The 25,191-nt window shown below is 46.6% G+C and overlaps 1 protein-coding gene across 2 annotated transcripts in view; it reads right to left on the reverse strand.

Moving 5' to 3' along the window:
* Positions 1-24,902, reverse strand: part of PAXIP1 (PAX interacting protein 1) — a 179,008-nt gene extending 154,106 nt beyond the window's left edge. For both annotated transcript variants that reach the window (XM_078663248.1, XM_078663249.1), the window contains exon 1: positions 24,713-24,902. In XM_078663248.1, the coding sequence (XP_078519374.1) occupies positions 24,713-24,787 (75 nt within the window). In that variant the 5' untranslated portion in view covers positions 24,788-24,902. The remainder of the gene's footprint in view (positions 1-24,712) is intronic.
* Positions 24,903-25,191: the final 289 nt, after the last annotated feature.

The raw sequence follows: 25,191 nt of genomic DNA on the forward strand, positions 1-25,191 counted from the left end.
GGGATGAAAAGGCTGCAACTCGATCAATATGTTCTCACTTAAGCAATCACACAGAAGCGGTCAGAGTCCAAGCATCTTATTGCTTCCCTAAAACATGCAGTTACATGCCCTATAGCTAGCGTACTCTAACACATTAAATAATTTTCCAATGTGCAATCTTATGCCCATTATGTACTGCCACAAATGAGGAGTGGTGTCATAATCCAAAATCCTCCATCATATTGTCTCAGAATATTACTAAATAGTGACAATTTTTTTACCAAATGTTTAAGAAACTGCGCCATGAAAAAGTTACACAATTATGAAGCATCCGTGATGGAAGGGGCACAAGTCTTTTGTCATCACACTAAACTTGGCTTCAGACAGTTAGAAATGCATGCCCAACTATAAATGCAGAACTGCAGTTAACGTTCTGGAAAGCAACCACGCAGTCCCTTCAACTAAAGTTTCATGGAATTTAGTTAAATGGTAGATAAGAATATGGTTGTTGTAGAGATCATACAATTCTTTAAAAATGCTTCTTCGGAGAGAACTATATACAAATGCATTCTAGGAATAATGGGCATGACACTTAAGCTACAAGAACACATACAACTCGATATTCACAGCGGAATGGCCACAGCAACTGGCTGGTGGCCAGGCCCTGCACCCAACCAAGAGCAGGCAGTCAACCACACTGTGAACAGCCTTTGACTAGCATTAAAGAGGATAGACTGCAAAGCTTGGTACTTGGCCACACCCGCTGCACACACACCCCAAAAGGAAGCCAACCTCTTCTGAACATGAACTTTAAAATTGCACCGCAGGGAGTCAGCTACAGCCAATTAGGTCATGTGTCCAACTCACAGCCACCCCTTGTGATAGGCCATCAGTTGTACACAGCAGGAGGTGCCCTCAGAGCCCCCTCATGCCACGGGCAGTAAATACTTTTCATTTTACTTTTTAAACAGGAATTGCGTATCTTATGTTGGATTTGCAAATTCTGAACAATCCCTGGGTCCCGTGGACCCAGTGGGGGGAGGGTGTAGGGGGTAATATGGGGGTCTGGAATTCATTAAACAAGAACAGAATTAATAAATCCTGTGATCATTTTTTTACTCATGTTATTGCTGGTGGTTCCACATACTGGGCCTGGGGCATGAAGGTAGGTTCGCCATGTCTTCTAATGCTCTCTTTCTTTGTCTTTTTTTCGCCGCTGACTGCTAAATCAATTTATCTGTCAAGACCAGGCAATCATAGAGCTATGGATTCGCAAATTCACAACAGGAGAAAAAGGTTCCCTCGTAACACACAGTGATTGCGCCACTGAATCAGCAGAATGGGTTTGTTAATGGGATAGAGAAATGTTCCACAAAAATCCAAAAGGGGAGGTGAATGAAAGCAAATGACAAATATTTTCTATCCAAGAAGGGTTAAAAGTAACCTTGGAGGCCAAAGCAAGATTATCTGTGGAGGGAATTTCAATCATATATTTGTATTCTGCCCAGTGATGGGGGGAGGCCCACACGAGAGCGCTAGAAAATGCATTCACTGCCATAGAATGCTAAAATCAAAAGAACAGTAGATCCCTGAATGCGAGGATAAGATTTATCCAATCAAAAGGGTGGTAAAGAAGCTATGCTCCAGTGCAGGGGCAAACGCAATAAGAGAAAGGAAAGCCACTGAATATGAAACAGGCAATGAAACTAAAAAGAAAGCAAACCAATAATATCCAATGAGTTGACACAAAGCCTCCTGTAAGCATTGATAATGTACCCAACAGGTCTTCAACAATAGAAGAGTCTAAAAAAAGAATGCTGTATATAAACTCTAACCTATTCACACTGCCATAAAAACAGTTTCATTAGCGTATATCAAATGAGAAATGTGATACTGAAAGCACCAAACAGATTATTGTATATGAGGAACTGACAAAAAAAGGATTTAGAATGTGCCCTCGCCATGTCCACAAGGATTTTCCACTTCCTGAGAAAAATGACATGCCACCAATCTTGTATTATACAAGATAGGTGGTATGCCATTTTTCTCACTAAGCATCACCAGACCAATGGTGTTAGACTATATAGTTTGCATGGTTACAATACGTATGGGAAACACTCAATTTATGAAAAGGCTTTTTTTCCTGTTATCATGGTACACTGATAATTTGATCATAGTCTGCCTGTCTAATGTAGGTTCCTAAATACTGGAAAGCACGCAATAGTAGCCTCTCCTACTCCTTTGTAGTGGCTAAATCCTGGAATTCTCGGCCACCACCAACCATCTTGCTTTTAGGAAGCATTTCAAAACATGCATTTTCAGTCAGTACTAATGAGAACTACCTCAAGTTCAACTAGGGCACCTTAATAAATGCCACTGTATTTAATAAAACTACAATATAAAGATATTTTCTTCTGGCTACTGTTCAAGATTACTATTTCAAACAATGGCTGCCTACTTAAAGCAACAGACATATTATTGGAAATTCTTTGGGAGTAGCGTGTTCAGCAGTCGAAAAAAAGTATCCAATGCTCTTTCCAGTTCTACAAAAAATGTACGAGTTGAAATGATCTGCAGGAATGCCATTTTTACAGCAAGTCCCTGGGCAGAACCTGAATTAGCCCTTTACAAACTTGTTTCTACCTACGTACCATTACCAAACACCTATAATAGCTAACACTTCATTTCCTCCAAACTCACCTGCATTTATAATTCCTTGAAATTGAATAATTATAGAGTAAAAGCTCAATGAAAACAAACCCCTTTCTGGGCTTATCCTGCAAATTTATTAGTGTCAAATGGTGTTTGGGGATCACTAGGGTCCCATCTATGCTGTGCACTAAATAGATTCATCATTCAGTTCCAAATAGGACTGCAAAGCTGTCGGTTGCCAAACATCGATGTATGGCTCGTGTTGTGCTATGCTATTTCAAATGAACTGGCATGAGGGCCTCATATCACATTGTACATGAAGCATTTTCATTGTTTCAACTACAGTAGAAACAAGGCATTTGTCATTATCAATTGTATATAAACCTCCTGCTGTGTGAGCAAAATTACGGCTGCTTTATACTCGTCACAGGGTACGCCTGACGCAAGGAGGAGGGGCCGTGGGAGCCGCAAACTACAGGAGACGCGGAAAATTTGTATCGGCCGAAAAATATCCGAAAACGAGTCGGAAACTGGACGAGAATCGCCCGAAAACCGAGTCGCAGCAATACAAAATGCCCCGGGATCAGTCCCGGGAACAACCACGACTACGCTGAGGGCGACCTATTGCTGACTGCTGCAAAAGCCTGCTACAACAGACTGCTGACAAGTTTGAGGCAGGAGTGAGTTCCCCAGGGTGCTGGATCAGAGGAGAAACGTTGTGATGCGAGAGGCTTTGAAAGGCTGAAACGAGGCAGCGAAGTCAGGCAGTGGGAGACGGTGCATGCTGTCCCCCAGAGCCAGCATTGAGAGGTGAGCCCGGGGGCCTGGAGCAGGGGCAATCTGATAAGTTTGACAACAACTGATCAGAGCTGAAGCAGAAAGCCTAAAACTGTGGGGTGGCTAGAGAAGGGCTCGGGTACCTCTAGCTGGCATCCAATTCCTTGGGCGGTGGTGTGGCTAGCGGTGGTGTGGCTCAGGGGGGAGTAACCAGGCAAAAACAACAGCCTAAAGATCATACAGCCACCCAGCTAGGACACAGGGCGTAGACATCTGCCTTGTTCAAACTCTAAACCTCTAGGAGAAAGTTCAGCCTATTGAAGGATGAAAAAAAAAAAAAAAAAAAAGCCTCTAAGCACCAAGAAAATACCCTCGTAAAGTTAATCCCCCCGACTCAAGTATCACCTAGAATCCTAAGGAGTGCACTGAACGCAGCCCGAACAAAAAATCATTTTTAAAGTCTCCAGCAGCAGGGCTCATAACTCAATTTTTATATAAACGTCCCATTAACAACGAGAGCTCCCCCGCCCCGACAGATCGATCAGGAAGGGCCAAAGCTAGTATTGGAATGAACCAACAGACATGGAGCTTTACTAACAACAAGTTCCGTGCAATACAAGTACAAAGTACAAATAGCGGAAGCATAAACAGCGAAAGACGCCGGTCTCAATCTTGCTCTTGGCCGTGTCGCCCCCTAGGAATTAAACAGAGACTTGCAAGTGATCCACCCGTTGACACCACTGCTCTAACCCGAGGAAACCTTGTGCAGGTTGTGACAGCCCAAATACATCGCCAGCAACTACTCTGCAGTCTCCTGTTCAGCCACCTCCCTTAGTACCCATAGGAACTGGACCAACTAAGACTGAAGATTTAGAGCGTCAACAAAACCTTGGGTACCCATCACTGTTATTTCTTCAAAACTTGGAATCAAAGTACACTGGAGCTCACCCCAAAGCTCTTCAGAATGGCCAATGTAACCCGGTTTCCCCCCTCCCCTACACAAAGCTCTCAAAGCCATTGTCTTCACGATAGCATTTTCATTACCGACCCAGGATCAACCTCACCCGGTGAAACAGTCCACTTCATGGCCAGGGCATTACTCTGGCAATCAAACAAAATGGAGCTGCAAAATCGACCTCCTATCCACCATGGCCCAATGGCTAGTGGAACTGAGCAACAAGGTGGACCTCATAGAGAACAAGCTTAGCGTCAATCAGAACAACCAGCTTTGCACCGGTTTGTGTGCAGACCTCATGGACAAATGGGCAACACTTCCAAAAATGTTAACAGATCTGGTAGTCTCATTAAAAGTTGAAACAGGACTCAACATGGGCACGACGAACAACTGTAGTACTGCATTCGCCGACCCTCACGGTAACTCAGCCATAAACAATTTGGGAAACTCCTTAACAAAACCAGACACTCATGGTCTCTTTGTAACCACCAAACTCTCCATCAGTCCACCCAGTCTCAATTCTAGCTCCTGAATCTTAAATCTAGGGAGGATCCACGAGGGCAGCGGCTCCATTTAGACAAGGAGAGAAGAACCCCTCTCTAAGAGGGCCAAGAAAAAATTAAAGAAACAAGAGGAAAAGGCCAAGGCATCAAAAAAGCTGCCCTCCTATTACCAACCCATACTCAAAATCACAAAGATAAAATACAGTTCTATTTAATCTTCACTGAAAAGCACGGCCTAAGCAACTCAACATCTACAGCATCTCCTATCCCCAATGCCTACCATCACAAATAAAACCAAGGACCCTGGCTAAAACCAAGTATAGTCTCTCAAAGGCATTAAAGGCAAGAAGAAAAGGAGTCCCAAATCCACAAACACCAGCAATAACAGCAATTCGTATGGAACACAGAAAGAAAGTATGGGAAACAACTAAAGAAAATCGAGGCAGTGGCTGAAAATATATAATCTTCTCAAAGAAAAGGGACATATCCAACTTTGGAGATACATTAAGCAACATAGCCACATCGGCCAGATCAAGGAAAACGGGGTGGCAGCCTCGGAGTGGGTTTAATAAGCAAAGCAACTATACAACACATCAGAATATGAATTATACCCAAAAACAACAAACTCCCTCAGAAATACAACAAGACAAGCATTGGAAATGCAATAGGTCTCACATTAGAAAAGTTGGAGCTATTGGTTTTGTAAATGACAATTTTTTTTGTAATGTGTTGGTCTTGAAAATAGCCAAATTAATAGCTTTGTCATTTACAATGCCAATACTTTAAACTTTTTCAAATGTGACACCTATAGCATTTGTAATGCAACATGTTTTGTATGTACGTGACTTAGATGTAATCATCTAATAAAAGAGCGAGTCTGTTCAAATTCAGCTACGTACTTGCTATAACGAGTAAAATAATGGGTGTTGCACCTTACACCGTGCTGTGGTTCAAACACATGGGCAGGGTGCATGGATCGGCCGCACACTTCCATTCGTCTTGAGAACGTGATGCTTGCATGCAGTTTCAGCGCCCACGTTTTAACTCTAGCAGCATTAGCGCGCTAGTGATTGCACCCAAACAAAACACCCCCAATCCCGTAACTTGTAAGGTACAAAAATAACGTTATTAAAACAAACTGAAAAACGATTGTTAGTTGCAGTTTAGTTAAGAACATCCCACATCCGTGCGTATGTAACTCATGCTGCACTTGGGCATGCTGTGGTGGGAGGCGGGAGGGGTCTGCAGGCACTGCAGATGGTGCTGGGGCAGGCTGTGGTGGGAGGCGGGAGGGGTATGCAGGCACTGCAGATGGCGCTGGGGCAGGCTGTGGCGGGAGGGGTATGCAGGCACTGCCGATGGCGCTGGTGCAGGCTGTGGTGGGAGGCGGGAGGGGTATGCAGGCACTGCCGATGGCGCTGGTGCAGGCTGTGGCGGGAGGGGTATGCAGGCACTGCCGATGGCGCTGGTGCAGGCTGTGGTGGGAGGCGGGAGGGGTATGCAGGCCCTGCCGATGGCGCCGGGGCAGGCTGTGGTGGTAGACGGGTAGATAAAGTGTGTGAAAACCTCTGTTAACTTTATCAAGGAGGAAGTATGTAAGAAGTGTTCAGTTAGACCCCCAAGATAGTCTCGTGCAAGAGTAGAGGCTGCCAGGCTTGGATTATTCCTCACCCAGACCACGACAATTTTGGTAACAACGTAGTGCGATTTGTCAATCAACTCAATACTGTATATTTGTAGATATAAAGATGTTTTTGAAGCTTTGGAAGTAAATGGCAGAGATAGTGAAAAAGACTTTTTTAAAAAAGTCAAAATTGACACCATTTGACTATAGCGTTGAAAATCTATCTTGCATGCTAAAAGAGGAAGGAGAAGGAGGAAACAGATAGAAAGAACCACACAGCAGTCATGGTAGAGTGGAGGAAGTTGTTAGTATCAGTATTGAGTGATAAAGAGCAAAAATGTGACAGTACAAATTAAAGGGGGAATTTCAGGTTGGCACTGCCCCACGTGACATGTTTAAAACGCAATAAATAAGATGCTAAAGGGAATGTATCCCTGATAATGGAGAGAAAAAAAAAGTCTTTCGAAATATTTAGGAAAAATTGCTGCCAGATATCAGCCTTTAAGGAAAAAAATAAAGTAGCTATATTACATTTATTATTAAAAAAATGTTAACCAACTAGATTAGTAATAGATATTTGAAATGATCTCCTTTTCACGCAGGTGCCTAAAGAAGCACTAAACCTAGGCCAGGCCACACTTTATATAATGCGGGTGCTTTGAAGATTTGGGATGTGGGCTTTATAGTGGTGGATCGGGATAAGGAGGGAATAGTAGGATAGTGGTGGGGTCAAAGTACAAAGCCCTAATACATGCAGCCTCGTCCCTAGACTTCAAAGTACAGTGGGAATGCCTGTGTGAGGTCAATGCAGGTGGTCCCAAAGCCTCTTTCAGTATTACTGGAATGTTCAATTGTGTAAGGTCGTAATGTATGTCCGGTCCTCTGCCATCTCCCTGCGCAGCTGAAAGATTTGAGGGAACATAGGTGAAACGGTGTGGGGCGCGAGCATTATCATCTACCAGTGAAGCGTGAATTATACCCCATTCGCAATCCTGAAATGTCACGACTTTATAAAGACCTCCCAGCTGCAACATCAGTATTGTAGCCGAACAACTCCGTATGGAAAGCGTGCTTACTATAGATGCAACGTTTCGCATATACAACGTAATCAACAATGATTACATTCTTTTAAAAGAAATAGGGGCATTGCCGCTCAAATTACAGTTGGTGCAGAGACCCTGGTAAATGCATGAATAAAATGCAATAGTTCTCACATTTTAACAAGCGAATCCGTCGAATTTCTGTTTTAGTGCAAGAGAAGTGCTGGAAAAAAGATCAGAGGAACACACAACATGAAGATCAAAAGTAAAACGATACAGTCCGATGCCTGGAATTCTACAAACCACAACCACAGAGATGTGAACAAAAACATATCAGTGTGCAGCGGAAAGCAGGGGAAGTCCTGGCACGCTAAGGCGACCACTCATACAGTAGTTGGGACGGCGCGCGGACCGCTGTGCTGGGAGCATGCACCATCTGCAGTATGTTTGAACTGTTGCATTAAAACATACATCCTTTATTACCACCTCGGCAGCCCTTACACTAGGATGCAGTTGAGTGTAACAAAGATGCAAGCTGATAATCCATGTGTGATCTCATGACGAAAATGTGCAACCCTAGGCAATTTACTATAAGATTTCCCCACGTCACAAACGTAGAAGCATCTAGAAGCCATGCTATCCTGTAGGAACTGCTCAATGAGCTGAATATTCCTTCGGGAACAAACTGTTGATTGGCACGCCGCAAACTCTGGTAGCGCTTAGACTCAATCTACTATAGTGTTTCACATGTGCTCACATAGCTATTTTCTTACCCATTGCGAGACCTAAAGCACTTTTATTAGTTGTCTGATTGCATTGTTTTCTTGTTCCGTATTTTAATTGGAAATGCATGTTTACATCAGAAATGGACCTAAGGACACATTTTGGACGAAAGTACATCCCCAAACACCAGTTTTCATTTCACATACTTGTCCCGAAATTTCTACCGATCTAGCAATATAATTACCCACATTTTACATACCCCCCCTCTACTGCCAAAGAAGGTGATATTCCGGACAGTAGGTTTATTTAACTGATGAAGCTCACTACCGGAACAGGGTGATCTATACAGTTAAAGCATTTATTCTAAACATCACAAATATCGCATCAGAGGGAACAAGAGAGCAAGTACTAAAGAAGAAGCGGCAATGGATAGATTGACGATTAATTCGGAGTTTTACAACAACAATCCAGTCATTAATGAAAAGAATAATGCATGCCACCTCGAAGTTCAATTGCCGTACAAGCAAAGCACGCCTTTAGTCTCGCTTTCCTATACAGCCATGAAATGAATCACTCTATTCAAACCTGTACAGTGTTGTAAGAGATACAGTAAGAGACCCATAGAAGAATGTATGCGTCAAGTGTGCTTACTTTGTCTGTTGGGCTACTTTCCTCAAGGTGTGGCTCTTAATTACTTAAGAGTGGTGGTATTTGTGTTTTTGTCGTGTTCACAAAGGCCAGTAGCTGTAGAGTGTCCAGACCATGTGGAAGAAATGACAACAGCTGATGTCAGGCGACAGCGATGCCTGTTATTTAATAACCAGCATGCCAGGAACACCATGCGGGAAAGGAACTTCAAGTAAACATTTCACAGTTGATAACTCTAAACTCAAAACACGAACCCAAGAACTAACAGCAGCCTTTGTTACTCACCGAGGGCACAGCTCCAACCGCAGCTCGAGTTCAGCGGCTACGGTTGTCACGCAATGCAGATGTCAATCTCGCCAGTAGGTAGAGAGACACTGAATTCAGCCGAATATCCGCTGTCTGTTGCTGTATTTTTACGGACGTCTTTTATCGATAATTCTAGCACATCCCTGTCGCATCAGAACACATCCCTCGGCAGATCATAGTCTGAGAGTTGACTGAATGGGAGTGTGGTAATGTGTAAGACAAGACGGAGGGCATTGCTGTGGGGAGGGTGGAGAAGAAATGCGACACGGCCGCAGCAGGGGGCGGAGCGGGACATGGCCTGGCGGCTGTGAATAGTGTGAAGCAGCAGGGGCCTTTGAAGTGAAGCTAAGCTTCACTTCAAAGGTGTGGGAGGAGTGCGGCTGAGGCAGAGCGCACGCTGGGGGAAGCTTATGGGGCAGAGCGGGAAGAGCTGCTGGCGATTTGATGCTGTGCACGCGCATTTTAGGTCAATGCGCTTGCGCATTGACCTAAAAGCGCACGGGCACAGCATCAAATCGCCAGTCTAGGTAAGGTCTGTTTAAGCCCCTATAGTCTCGCTCCGCTCAATGCGCATTCGCATTGAGAAGCGAGACCTAAAAAGGCGTCAATACACCTATCATCACTAAGGTCGAGATAACTAACCTGATTAAAAAAACCTGAGGACAGATGGTGCCCGAGGACCCATCGGAGTCCCTGCAGCAGTGTTTAAAACCTCTCACAGATTTTGGGCATAACAGTTAACATCACTTTTTAAGTATGTATTTACCACTTGTACCGTCCCATCGTCGCGGAAAGGCTCAATACTTTTCCCCATTCATAAAAAAGGGAACTGCACTGTGGCATTCAAAAGTGATGACCCAAAGGCAGGAAGACGATTCAACAAGAAGTCTTTATTTAAGAGACTTAACTACTGTGACCTCAGCCACAGCCTCGAGTTCTCAGAGCCTCTTCATGCACAGTCCCCGGCGCTCGCCTTGGAACGCTGGTCGCGGTGACATTCTAAGTGATGTCACCGCGAGCAGCACCATCACACGCGAAGGCGCCGGGGGGTTTTAGAAAAGGAAGATACCACACATCCCCCTTCCCTGCGGACAGAAAAAACTTAAATACAACATGAACTGCAGAACACACCAGGTGACAGGATGACACCTGACGGGGGGTGTATAACAAAAGACCTTGGCCTGGTGGAGGTACTTGACACATGGTAGGCAGAGTGGCATAGATTACATCATAACATACTGATCAAAATGCCTAGGTGGTCTGGTCACTCTCCTGTTGGGCCTATTGTTTGGGTGAGGGACCACTGACTGCCTCCTAGTGGTGGAACTAAGGTTCTGCCTAGAGTCTCCCACCCACCCCCTTGAACTCTCAGGGTCTTTCTCTGGCGGATGGTATTTTACAACTCTCCCTAGGTTCCATATTTTCCCTTCCTGTGTCTTGACTGCATTCTTGAATAGTTTGGTGAGAGTGGTGTACTCTGACCAACTTGCCTTTCCTGTGGGAGCTTTGATTTTGATGCTGTCTCCTACTTTGTATTCAAACATCTGTGTGGCCTTGTGCCGGTCGTATCCTTCTTTTCTTTTTTCCATGGCTTCCTCTTGCTTTTTCAAGCTTCTCGTTTCTTTAGTACGGTCTGACCACCCCTTGTGCCACTCCGTCCACCCTGGGGTTAGCTTGGTGTTGGGTATCCTGGCGCGGAGTAGTTCGAACGGGGTGACGCCCGTCGTCTGATGTGGCGTGAACCTGTAAGCTTCTACTCGTCTCCACGCCTCTTCTTTCCAGTTTATGCCACTGGCTTTGGCCAACTGGATGCTCTCCTTGAGGGTTTTATTAAAACGCTCGACCAGGCCATTGGTTTCGGGGTGGTATAAAGCGCAGCGCTTGTGTCTGATGCCTCTTCCATCCAGGAAGTCTTCCATTTCCTTCGAACATAGTTGCACTCCGTTATCTGTGAGGATGTTGCTTGGTAGCCCTTCTCGGATGAACACCTCCTCTAGAAAACTGATGACTGTTTTGGTCGTGACTTCACTGACAAACTTGATCTCTGGCCACCTGGAATACAAATCCACGAGCACCAAGATGTAAGGCGTCCTCAGTTCCCCAGACATAGGGCCCACAATGTCTAATGCCAACTCAACCCACGGTCCAGACGGGGGCGGTCTACACACCATAGGGGGCGTCTGCTGTCTCAGGACCTTGTCACTGTTGCTGCATGGGATGCACTCTCTGATTCTCCTTTCGGTGACTAGATCCATGTTCGGCCACCAATAGCTCTCTCTGAGTCTTTGTTTGGTTTTGGTGATGCCCAAATGTCCTTCGTGGGCTATCTCGACCAGGTTGTCTCTCACAGTTGCAGGTGGTACGAGTCTCGTGCCTCTGAATAGACACCCGTCTACTATGGACAACTCGTCCTTAATGGCCAGGTATGGCCGCAGGTTTTCGTCCTGTTTGTCACCATGCTTCCATCCGCCTTTTACTCTTATGAAAATTTTCTCCAGAATCTTGTCCTCATGCAACGCCTTTCTCCATGTTTCTTCTCCCAACGCCCTCTGGATGGTGCAGACATCCTCCATCTGAAGGTCCTCCTCTTCTTCGTCCGTCTTCTCTTGCCTCTCTCTCATTTCTTCATCACTGACGAGTCTGGACAGGCAGTCAGCTGCGAGGTTTTGCGTACCGGGGACGTACTCGACATCGAAAGTGTATTCTTGTAGGCTGACCACCCACCGCCTTATCCTGCTGGAGATGGCATCCAATCCCTTCTTACTGAATACTTCCACTAACGGCTTGTGGTCCGTGCGGAGAGTGAACTGGGTTCCCCAGAGGAAGTCTCTGAACTTCCCTACTGCCCAAGACACTGCCAAGGCCTCCTTCTTGATCACAGAGTAGTTTTTCTCGGACTTCTGGAGTGACCTTGAGGCAAAGGCTATTGTTTCTTCTCCTTCTTCTCCAACTTGGGTGAGGACAGCTCCCAATCCTTTGGCGCTTGCATCGGTGGTGACTACCGTTGCCCGGTTGGGTATATAAGACTTCAAACTGGGGGCTTCAGCAAGCGCCTTCTTTACGTCCTCAAACTCCCTCTGGCACTTCTGACTCCATCGGAACTCATTCTCCTTCTTCAACAGTAGCCTGATGGCGTAAGTCCTTCCCGCAAGGTTTCTTATGAACTTCCCGTAGAACTCCAACATCCCCATGAATGACTTGATCTCGTCCTTGCCCTTGGGGGGTGTCAGATTCACGTTGGTGTTTTGCAGTTCGGCTTTGGGACATATACCTTCTTTCGTCACCTTGTGTCCCAGGAAGTCTAATTCTGCACAGCCAAACACACACTTGTCCTTTTTTACAGTAAGGCCTTGTGACTGAAACCTCTCAAGCACGCACCTCAGTCTTCCATCGTGCTCCTCATGGTCCTTGGCGAATACAAGTACGTCATCCTGGTAGCACATGACGCCCGGGATGCCCTTCAAGATGTTGCCCATGATTCTCTGAAAAACGGCGGCCGCCGAGACTAGCCCAAAAGGCATTCTTTTGAATTTGTATGCGCCCATAGGTGTCACAAAAGCTGTGAGTTCCTGAGATTCCTCGTGTAGTCTTATTTGGAAATAGGCCGAGGTGAGGTCGAGGGTGGAAAATACCTTGGCACCTTCTAGCATGCTCATCATTTGGGTGATGTTGGGTAAAGGGTATCGGTCGACCACGACCTCCTTATTCAATGCTCTTAGGTCGATGCATAGCCGGACCGACCCATCCTTTTTCTTTGCTGCCACGATGGGGGCCAGCCACTCCGTCGCCTCCACCGGTTCAATGACTCTGGCCTTGAACAGTTTCTCCAGCTCGAACTTCACTTCCTCCTGGATGGCAATGGGAAGCTTCCTAACTTTAGCCACGACTGGCCTGGCGTTCTCCTTCAATCTTATCTTGTGACAGTAGTTTTTTAGGCATCCCAGTTCTTCTTTGAACACTTCTTTGAACTCTGTCACGACGTCAGCTGCACGTTCAAGAATCTCTTGTATCAAAATCTGGGGATTACTGTTAGGATTCAAATAGACCCCCAGCTCTTTTTGTGCCTGCCAACCCAAGATGTTGTCTCCTACCGTGGACACATACACTTTGGTGACCGTTGCTCTATTGCTGTATTCAATTTTCCCCAGGAAATACCCTTTCATGGAGATGGGGCGACCAGCATACCCCCCAGGCCTTAAATCCATTCTTTTCAAAGTTATCGTTCCCTTTGACACTCGTGAGAACTCTTTTGCGTTGATAATGGTAATTCTTGAACATGAGTCAAATAATGCTTCCAAATCGACATCCCCTACTTTTATGGTGTCCTTGGGGCTGCTGACCTGTCCTCCCTCAACCTGCACTACTATTTCCGCACACACGGAGTTGCTGGGACTAGGGACTTGTGACTCTTGTACTTGCACCACAATCTCGTCACACACCACATTCGTCCTGTCTCTACTCTGCCTACCGACTACCTGCCCACTCTTGCAGTATTGCTTGAAATGCCCTTTCTTCCCGCACTTGTTGCACGTGAATCTGTCATTGGCTAAGTGCCCCTGCTTGCCACACCTATAGCAGGTGCCCTTGAATGATCCCCCCAACCTGCCCTCTTTCTGTTCCTTGTCCGCTAATTTTTTGCCTTTTACTACAGACACTGCATCACACTCGGTCACTACTTCACTGACATTAGCTTTTTCATCACTTTTCTTCTCCCCTGCGTCTTGCTTTATTTCCTTGACGCACTGAAGCATGTGCTCCACCTGCTTAGCTATGATGAGCACTTCCCTCAGCGGCGGGTCATCCTTGAGCCATAACTCTTCACGCACTCGCTCCATCCTACAAGCCAAAACAAATTGGTCCCTAATCCTTTCCTCACTTGCACCACCAAACTTGCAAGTGGCGGCTAGTTTCCTCAAGTCGGACACAAAATCTTCTATCGATTCTCCCTCTTTTTGTGTCCTTTTCCCAAAGTGGTATCTCTCCATGATCGTGCTAGTCTTGGGGAGGAAGTGTAAATCTAACTTCTTTAGGCTCACTTCGAACTCGTTCAGACCCCTTGCCTCCTGCGGCCCTAAATCTGGGAGATGATCAAGAACTTCCTCCCCTTCCGCGCCTAGATAATAAGCCAATAATGCAACCTTTCTTTCTAAACCAAGGTTTGGTCCACAAACATGGCGTAATTTAAAAACACTTTTCTCCATTTTTTCCACTGGATATTTGGATCCCCTGGGGTGGTTAAGAAAAAAGGCGGGGGAGTCACACTTTGCATGGTTGGGTGCTATATGTTCCTGTAATTGCACCCAGAGGAGATGTACACACCCACTAGACCACAGTTACACTGGAGGAGAAAAGATCTGTTAGCAACTGCCAGAAAGAGCATACATTCTCAAACTACAGGTTCCCCATCCAACTCCAAACAGGGACAGTAAAGGAGAGAGAGGGATGCACAGTCCACCCTCCAATGAGAAAAGTACATTAAGCTTTAAATGTAGAACAGCGCTGACTCTTATGATCCTTGGCCCTCCTCCTTAAAAATGACACTGCTACGTTCTTTTGATGCACCACACAATACACCACTTTTACTACTGCCAGTTCAGTCTTAGCCACGCCTGTGGCGGAGAAGGCACATGAGTTGAAAGGACAGCCCTTCAGTACATCAGACATCGGTAGAGCACTGGCAAGTGCGAATCCCACATACTGGCAACGCCTGTACTTCACAGTGATAGCGCGTGTGCACTCCTTTCACCCTGGCAATGTCATAAGTAGGTCGCCCACTGTCGAGTTAGGAAAACTGCTGCTTGCGCACTCGCGCTTCACTTCATATATTTCACACAGCTGCCGTCGGGCATGAATCACAGGCACAGGCTGTGAGGGGGGCGTGCTGCTCAAATTCCTGCACCTTGCCTGTATTCCTCTCAAACTGCCCTTTGCGCACCTCCCTGGAAATAGGCAGAGATACAGTCACGCGCAACCCGGAGCAAAAGTCACTGAGGAGTCTTTACACACACGCTCCTAAGATGTGCCCACACCGCTCTGCCCTGCTGTTCGTGATTAATCATGCGGGACTATACGGTGCAAACTTCAAAGTCAGTACTCGTGACGGCCGTCACAATACTCTTGAGGTGAGAGAAAGGAGCGTGCGCGGAGCGAGGCAATAGTCCGGCGAAAATCTTCCCCTGCTTAACAGGCTGAGGCACTACAAACCGCCCCACTCCACTGCAGACCCACAAATGACAGTGCTAGCGAGGGACCTTAAAGTCACTAATAAACAACTGATGTGCGCGCAGAGGTTGCCGGCAGGGGTCACCTTACTTCCAGTCTGGAGCAGACGGATGACAGGCTGTCCTCGACTTGAAGTCACCCTCTTACGTTCTTATCACTGCTGCTTCTTCACTCGTTACCCCACAGAGCCGTAACTGTTCTTCACCACGGCGCTTCCGGATACATTCATCAGACGTCCGTCTCAGTTTCCTCGCGTCAGCTGTTCACTTCTTAGTGTTCCCGGCGTGTCGAGGTCGCAGAAAAGGTTTTTCTCTCGTCGCCAGTGTGGCATTCAAAAGTGATGACCCAAAGGCAGGAAGACGATTCAACAAGAAGTCTTTATTTAAGAGACTTAACTACTGCGACCTCAGCCACAGCCTCGAGTTCTCAGAGCCTCTTCATGCACAGTCCCCGGCGCTCGCCTTGGAACGCTGGTCGCGGTGACATTCTAAGTGATGTCACCGCGAGCAGCACCATCACACGCGAAGGCGCCGGGGGGTTTTAGAAAAGGAAGATACCACATGCACGAAACCTGAAAACTACTGGGTCGTCGCTCTATTAGACATAGAAGCGAAAGCATGTGCCAGAATTCTGTTGAAAGAACTCGAAACCTGGGCAGAAGTTCATAATATCTTCCCTTCTTTCAATCCAGTTTCAGGCCCCAAAGCTCTACCATAGATAACATCTTAGCACTGGGACACCTGTCACTCTTTGCGACCCCACCATCACAACTACCTCTGTTTTGCTGCTTCGTTGATTACAGTGCAGCTTTCGACCGAGTTGACCATGAGAAAACTGGATTCCTGGGGCGTTCCTCAAAATCTGTTAAAGGCGTTAATTGCCCTTCATGAGGGGACCTGGGTTCGTATCAAAACCAGCCAATTGACTGTAACAACCAAGGTTCCAATCAATAACGGACCCAAACAAGGATACGTTCTCGCCCCTCTACTTTATTGCTATACAGCCGATCTGGGAAAAGCCCTGGAGGGGGCAAATCTACTAACACCAAGGTTGGGGAAAATGCGGCTCCAAATTCTCCAATACGCTGATGACAGTCATAATGGATCACACTATGAGAGGCCTACAGAAAGCCTTAGAAGCTCTGAATAGGTTTAACCAAAAGAACAATCTCTTGGTGAACCAAGAGAAGACCAGGATAATTATCTTCGGGAAGTACCACCAAAAGAAGACAGCACAATGGCACCTAGGTAACGTGCAAATCAGAACATGCTGAAGTTATAACTATCTGGGTCTCAAGTTAACTGAAGAGGCCAAACCCACAGCCCATCTGAAACATCTAAGAAGTAAGGGGGCTGGCATCATACACCGTTTGAGAAATCTCAATGGACAACTACACAGTCCGACTGCTGAACCCATCTTGAAAGTCGTAAAAGCAAAACTAGTTCCCACTCTTAACTACGGCCACCTAGCCTTCACTAAGTTCCTCATAAACCACCAAATGTCTGCCTATAAGAAGGTCCTAGAACTCCCACGACAGGCCAGGAAAGCAAGAGTAAGGTTGGAGCTGGGACTCACCAGTCCGGACATTATCTGCTCTGGGGATATTTTAAAATACTATATTAGCAGCCTGCGTGCTCCCGCAACCTCTCTGAAAATGTAAATTAAAACAATCTTTGAAGAAGGCGGGTCTCCATGGCAGAAGCCATAAAATTGCTAGAAATAGACGCTCAAAACTTGCATAACTTAAACATTCCAGTAACCGCATGGAAAAGATCAGTGAACACACAGGTCAAGAAAATATCCTATGAAAGAGACCTGGAAAGCTTACACTATCAACCCAAACTTTCATCACTGGACACTTCCTACATATTGGGAAAACCACAGCCTTACTTTGAGCAAGCACTGAAAAAAAAAATCACCTACATGAGACTTCTTGCATTGCCCATCGCGGACTTTAACCAAACCTGGTCCCGGAAGGACAATTCAGCCACATGTCGACTTTGTAGTTACGATTGTGAATCCTGGCTCCATCTGCTGTCCAAAGTAAGCTAGCGAGCAGCACCGACTGATACTTCCCATCTGCAGGTCTCACTGCCTAGTACGATGCAGAGAAGCCTCAGACCTGCGTTTCTCTGCTAAACCAGCTCAAACAGTTGTGCGACTAGGGAAATTTAAAGAATCAATCCGGGCCGCACTGTCACAGAAAATTGAGTTACAAAAAGAAACCAGCCGGCTAGCAAGCAAGAGAGACCTTGACAATACTCCCCACTAAGCTTTACGCACTTGGCACTTTACTGCCAGTTCGGATAACTGTGTTTAATGTTTTAACTCCCTTATAATTTGTAGCAATTTGTGTTGGTTTTTAACTATTTTTCCCTTTATAGATTATTGTAATGATAGTATATTGTAACGATTGTAAGCAATTTAACAATAAAGCTAAATACACATACCTCCTGCTACCAGGCAGCTATCTCTTCCATATGCAACCTTCAATATTGTATTCTTTTTTTTCAATGCACACAGCATCAGCAGTATTAGAAATTGATAGTTTGGGTGGATCTCTATGGCCCTTAAATTCATGTTAGCTGCATTATAATGTGTAAGTCCCAAGTATTCTACTCACGACAAATTTACTGGGGGGTCTAAGGGATGTTTTACAGACCTGCAGGGTGAATATCCCCTATTCACATATATACTCAATACAAAACACCCTGGGTCTACACAGAAGGAGTGTGAGAGAAGTGAGTCAGCCTAGTGAAGCAAAAACTAGGGTACCAGTTTGTTGGAGTGGGAGCAAGATATCCTTATACCAAGACCCATCAATCACCCAAAGTGATGTCTCATCATCTGGGTTTAGGTACCATCCTATCAAGGAAAACCGATCTAGGTATTTGATCGGAAAAACCTTGACTAATAGGAAGGCTATAGGATGACTGGTTAACCCACAAGGAGCTTGCTCACATCAATAGACTCATTTGAAAAGGTGAGAGGATCAAAAGAGTGTGAGTAAAGTGCAGCGCTAAATTAAAGTAGGAAAAAAGTGGTGTTCTAAAAATGACTAAGGAGTACTTCTCACAACTTTATTCATCAAGTCCCCTTGCCATTATTAAAAAGCAGGATGTTGACGCTCTAGATATTCAAGACGTCAAACACAGTGAAAGGTCGACATGTTTCTGCCCTCACGAAGATCTAACTGTATCGGGGCATTCTTCAGGACCAGGCTATAAACAAATACAGCTGCTGCTACACACGTGTAAATTATAATGGTGCGAAATTATATTATATAGTACATATACTCCACCGGTAATGTCCAACTTGAATGGTTTTACTGGTACATTAACCGGAACCTGTAAAAAACAAGCATCATGTATATGTCAAAAGAAATACTCCTCAACTGAACTCACTCTCAAACACATTGTATTAGCGCAAAGGAACGCAAATGTATTTCTTGTTTTGTATGGTGATACTCATAATTGGTTTATCACTTACCCATAACAATTGGGTGTAGCCCTCACCTCTACCTGGCTCATTACTCAGGGAAGGGGGCCCCGCTCTAAAATAAAGACAAACAAGCATTTACAATGCAATGGTTTCGCCTTTGGAAAAGTTAGAGCAGCGCAGCTATGCAGTTTAAATTCCCTTTATTGGTATGTCCGTGTGCTACATACAGCACCTGGTTACACTAGTGTGCTAGGTCCTTTAACGGTAAAATACACTCAATCTAATCACCCTACAAATGGGGTGCCAAATAGCACAGCTGAACGCCTTGCGCCAATATACTGTGCGATTCTTGACAAAAAAAATCACATAATCTCCCTGGGCCTAAAAAACATGCCTCCTCCCCTCTATTATATAATCCAAGGGCTCCAACTGCCGTGGCCAAGTTTGTGCTTCTTAAAACTGCACAAAAGTGCCTTTAGGGTTCAGAGAGGGGCAGTGCGCAGGGGCAGTGGGCAGATTGTAGGCCTCATGCGTGGGCAGTGTGCGGGGAGTGGGGAGTTTTAAGGGTCACTCATAGGAAGTGTTTAGGGGCAGTTAGGCGTTTTTAGGGTCGGCTCAGGGTGGCAGCTAGCTACAGTAAGGTGTTATTAGGGCCCAGGGATGGATAGGGTATGGCTTACCAATGTGTATTTTAGTGTAATTAAACCACAATCATTAAATAACATTTTATGAAGCAGCCGGGCTCGTAGTAGTAAACACCACATAGAATCACACCGTCCGTAGTGCAAACCTACAAAGAAGCGCCAAGAGGCGCTGGGACACGCGCTGGGCGCATTGAGGACTCCTGGTCGCTGAATACCATTCCTAGATTAGCGTAATCTAGCGCCTAGACGCCCAATCCGTCTGGATTGTGTCATTGTAAGGATCTCATTACATAATCCAGAGCACCTCACCGAGTAACCACCTCGATGATATTCAATGTATCGACATTGGAAGGATGAACAGCTAAGCCACGGCTCGGCTGGGTGCTTTATCTGACATAACCTCAAGGCACTGGAATTATGCATCGGAGGGGGGGCACATTATGCAGCAGGGTTGACTGAAATATGAGGCAAGAAAAGGCAAATGGTGCAGCGTCATGCAACGCATTTGCTGATAGCATGACATCATTTTGTCATTTTTACCCTCGTTAAAACTGTCTGGGAACAATAGTCTGCAGCTCGTCTTAACACACAAACACAGCAACAAGCCTCAGAAAGGAGAGAAGACAACCTTACGAGGGGCTTCCACTGCCCGCCATCAGTTGTCACTGCGACTTTAGTAACGTTTGAAGTGTGTGAAATAGAAACGGATTTGTTTTTTGTTCGAATCATGCCATGGTGGAGCAGAGGACGAATTATGCAGCAAATGCAGCGCTTCCATAATGTGCGGAAAACGTCGCAGCCGCACAATGGCACAGCTCCAGTGCGCTGCAGGACGTGTGTTTGTGTGACTGTTTGCCTATTGGTGCAGATGTGTAGGCATCCTGCAATCTTCGCCCGTGTGCACCTGTGTGGGGTGTCGGTGTGTCTGTGTGTTTCTGTCCTCTGTGACTCTGTGTGCACCTGTCTGTCTCTGAGTAGTCGGACGCGTCTGCCCCCCTGTGTCTGTCTGTCTGCGTGTGTGACTCTGTCGTTTGAGGAGTTGTGCATGGCTATCTGTTGTCTGTGTGCCTCTTTGTATGTTTGTGTTTGAGTGTGTCGTACTTCAGTAGTTGAACGTGGGTATTGTATGTGTGAGTTTGTGTGTGTGCCTATTTGTGCATTTATGTTTGTGTGTCTGTCTTTGTGCACAGTTGTGTGTCTCTTCGTGTGTCTGCCTTTGCATAGATGAATGTGTGTGCTCGTGTTTGTGTCTCCTTGCCGTCTGTGTGTGTGTACTCTGTGTCTATGTGTGTGCTTGTGTGTGACTGTTTGTCTGTCCGTCCGCGGCTCTCGCAGTGAAGTGTGGCAGGGTCGGGGCAGTGCCTACAGGGCAGAGTCCTGGTATCCCCCTCCCCCCGGGGTCTCCCGATCTAAATACTCTATCTGTACTACCCTGAGTGACCGCCACACTTTTCTGAACCCGCTGCCCGTTTCACGGAGGCGGATGGCAACCGATTTCCTAATCCAGGCCCTCAGCTCCGTACTCTTACCCCGGCGGCCAACTTGGTGAAGCGTAGAAAGGGAGGAGGGAAGGAGCCCCGGCCACGAACAGAGCTATACAGCAAGCCGTAAAGCGAGAGAAGTGCTGTAAGGCCGTGAAATACGCTTGACATAGAAATAAAACTAAAATTTGGCAGCGGCTACTGGACAAAGACAAGCATTTACACACGGGCTCAGGGAGGGGGGACGGGCTCACGTGGGTGGTGAGATCTGCACGGTTCTAACGTCTTCCGCTGATCCTTACCTGATCGCTGCTGCCCTCCTCCTTGCTGCCGGTACGGATTTGCGGTGGGGGCGGGCACCACAATGTGCCCCGCGCCCCCTCCGCTCCACCCTCGTCAGGCTCCTCTCCGGTCTCCCTCCAGGCATGGGAGACCGGCAACACCGGCAAAGGCTTCCCCCAGGCAGGGGGAAGCGGCAAACAGCAAGGCTTCCCTTTCCCTCCCCCGCTGCGGGTGCGGGACTTCCGGCCGGCCGCGAAGGGATTGGCCGGCCGGCCAGGTACTTCCGGGTCGCCGCGGGCAGCGCGGCGGCCCTCGCTAGGCAGGCAGGCGGGCAGAAATCGCGAGGTGGGCACTCGCTGGGGGCGTGAGAGGACACGGACGGCGGGAGGGGGCGGGAGAGGACACGAACGGCGGGAGGGGGGCGGGAGAGGACACGGACGGCGGGAGGGGGCGGGAGAGGACACGGACGGCGGGAAACGTGCACAGGACAGCAAGGGGGGCGGAAAGGCACACGGAGGGGGCGGGAATGGACAGCGCATCTGAATTCACTTTCAGTGAAAGGGGAGGGAACGGGAAAAAACGTAACTCCGCCCTGGGAAAAAATCTCCAGAACGCCCCCGAATCTGGTCCAGCCTTGATGGACAGATCCGGCACTCAATGGCTAGCCTCCATTTATGGAGCTAACCAATGAGAGCCGGGGGACGTTCCAGGAGTCCTTATTGACGACATAGGATTTCACCTGCGCTGAAGAGCTGCGCAGAGCGCAGCCTTCGGCAGGCAAAACCCAAAAACACAATCATGCGCGGTGTAGTTGAGTGCTTGGAGAGTAGCCTGTTGTTTATAGCCTGGTCCTGAAGAATGCCCCGATACAGTTAGATCTCCGTGAGGGCAGAAACATGTCGACCTTTCACTGTGTTTGACGTCTTGAATATCTAGAGCGTCAACATCCTGCTTTTTAATAATGGCAAGGGGACTTGATGAATAAAGTTGTGAGAAGTACTCCTTAGTCATTTTTAGAACACCACTTTTTTCCTACTTTAATTTAGCGCTGCACTTTACTCACACTCTTTTGATCCTCTCACCTTTTCAAATGAGTCTATTGATGTGAGCAAGCTCCTTGTGGGTTAACCAGTCATCCTATAGCCTTCCTATTAGTCAAAGTTTTTCCGATCAAATACCTAGATCGGTTTTCCTTGATAGGATGGTACCTAAACCCAGATGATGAGACATCACTTTGGGTGATTGATGGGTCTTGGTATAAGGATATCTTGCTCCCACTCCAACAAACTGGTACCCTAGTTTTTGCTTCACTTGGCTGACTCACTTCTCTCACACTCCTTCTGTGTAGACCCAGGGTGTTTTGTATTGAGTATATAAGTCCCAAGTATCACAGTAACTAACAACAAGCCACAAATCCTCCCAATGCTTATGAACTGCAATCTTCTTACCTTCGCGCAATGGATGGGACTCAGCAGAGACACCACCTCAAACTGATGAAAGTATTACTAAATCAGGCTAACCGCCTAAGATCTCTTATAGAGTCCACCATGGATGACAGCATCCTGCTATGGAAAGGAGCGAACCCCATGATGAAGAATACTACAGAGATGTGGGCGATGGTTTTCTAAATAGATTTAGTACATAATCAGCTGACTAGGCCTTCAAAAACCTGAGGGACAACAGTATTTTGTTGTGTTGTATAAAGCCCCAAACAAAGTCTCCCACCGTTCTGAAAGCACACAGTCAAAGGAATTTCACCACACGCTAATCAGACATGCAAGTTGACTTTATAAAACAGAAACTCACAGACGATTACATACATATTAAAGGACTTCAGTCAGGCGAGATTGAACAGATCTTTTATACAGGAGAAAATAGTAGGCCCTCCCTTCTCTAATTTCTCTGCTAACACCATCAGTCTCGGTAGAGAGATCAGTAGCCATTCTCGAAAAGAGTGGCGCACATTGGGTGCCCTCTCACCCTCATAGGCTAACGTTGGGGCCTGACGATCATCTAATGGAAAAAGCCTCAGTGGGCTTATATGACGATTGAGCTCACTAAAGGAATAACAGGATCAAGAAGAAAAGAAAAAAAAAAAAAAAGAAGAAGTAGAACGATAGAGCAACACGGTTGCTTTCTAGGGCAACAGCATGCATATAACTTTTTAATATACACTAACTCTTGGACATTCTAAACAGCTGCTATTAACAGAGAAATGCTAGCACCCAGGAGCTACTTTAATTTCATGGTAAAGGAAGACAATGCAAGCCTATGTGGACCGCGGTATTTAAACTTGGGGACTTTACATTTAAATCAAGGTTTTATATACGTAAAAGTCAGCACAAACAAACGACCTAAATTAGGTTCATTTGTATAACTAAGACCTGGCAGCTACGGAATGGATTGTTTCGACTGGAGCAGAGTCGAGATTGATTTACATATGACTGGATCCAAAGTGAGATGGCATGGTGAGGAAAAGAGCGATGGGTTGGAACGCTCCCCCAAGAGACTGTCAGTGGTTAGACTTATTGCAAGCATTCCCCCATTACCATTTGCGTGTTTCCAGATTACCTTCAGACATCTTACGAGGAAAAGTGAGCACACAAAACACTTCGAAGTGTAACGTACAGACATTGCCCACGCCCGCACATGCATCTGAACTCCAACTGCTAGGTTTCAAGCTCTCATAAAGTGTGACCTCGACAAGTTGATGCACTTGCGAATGTAAACGTAGCGCCACGTCAGAAACTACATACAGTTCCTTGATGATACGAAAGATTCCCACATGTTGTCTCCACGTTCACAAATGATCTATTTAAGCACATGCATGGTATACCATTTCCCCTAACGCTTTGCACATTTGTTTGACGTTTTTTAATGCAGCGGCTTGAGAAGACTCACTTACAAATAAACATATACGTTATATCCTGCCTTCGGATGGGGGTGTTTTCCCAAAGACAGGGAACTATACATTAAGTTTATGCAACGTTAGTGTGAAGCGCAGGCATATGGAGTGAAAGCGACGCAACAAAAAGCATCCTGGCTGCAGAGTCAGGACTATCCTAGCCTTCTTGGCCCAGTCGATTCCTAAAGTCTCCCACCTGTGGCTCCTAGAACAGTTCTCGCACAGCACCCTGCAATCTCACTGTAGTGATAGACGGCGCCCTGGAGGGCCATACATTGGAAATTAAACTCTGCAGTTTACAATCTGGGAGAAGCGTGCCTCGGGCCAACAACCAGTGGACAAGTTTACAGCTCTGAACATGGGCCTCTAATGTTAATAATTTAAAAGCAGGACGGGGACACAGCCTTGCAATGCCCGGGTGCGCCCTTTCTTGCCGCCCAAGACCCAGGTCAGAAAGCACTGGCCAGATACCTCTGCTTCCCTTTTGGAGCCTGGGTCCTACTTCTTCCCAGACCTTCTATCTCAAGTACCTGGGGGTCCAGATCTCCAACCGGGTAGAACTTGACATCCTTAAACATGTCCTCGGGGACCTTCAGCTCCTCCATGGCCTCGGCCCGCAGTTTCGTCCCCCTACCCCTGCATCAGCAGATGCTACTTCCAGGACCCAAACAGCCAGGCCCAGCGTGTTCTTTCCGCGCCACAGACTGAAGCGCCCCGCCCCCTGGAGCCACCGAACCGCCAGAGCCAGCGCGCGCCTTGGCCTGTACCATTGTGCGGGCTTCCGAGGGGGAAACGAGCATACAGTACACCTAAAGACTCACTCGGTACTGCTTTTGCTCTGTAGGCACTGTATTTAACAGCGCCAAATAGCTACATATATTGCAAGTCATTTGTGGCAATTATTCATTTTGTGAATGCGTGTCAACTTTTACGGTAACAATAATTAACCCTTCTTAATGGTACGGACGGGAGGAAGATCCCCCCCCCAGACAGGAAGAGAAACAAACTG

The sequence above is a fragment of the Lissotriton helveticus genome, chromosome 10, assembly GCF_964261635.1.
Source record: "Lissotriton helveticus chromosome 10, aLisHel1.1, whole genome shotgun sequence".
Taxonomy (NCBI): domain Eukaryota; kingdom Metazoa; phylum Chordata; class Amphibia; order Caudata; family Salamandridae; genus Lissotriton; species Lissotriton helveticus.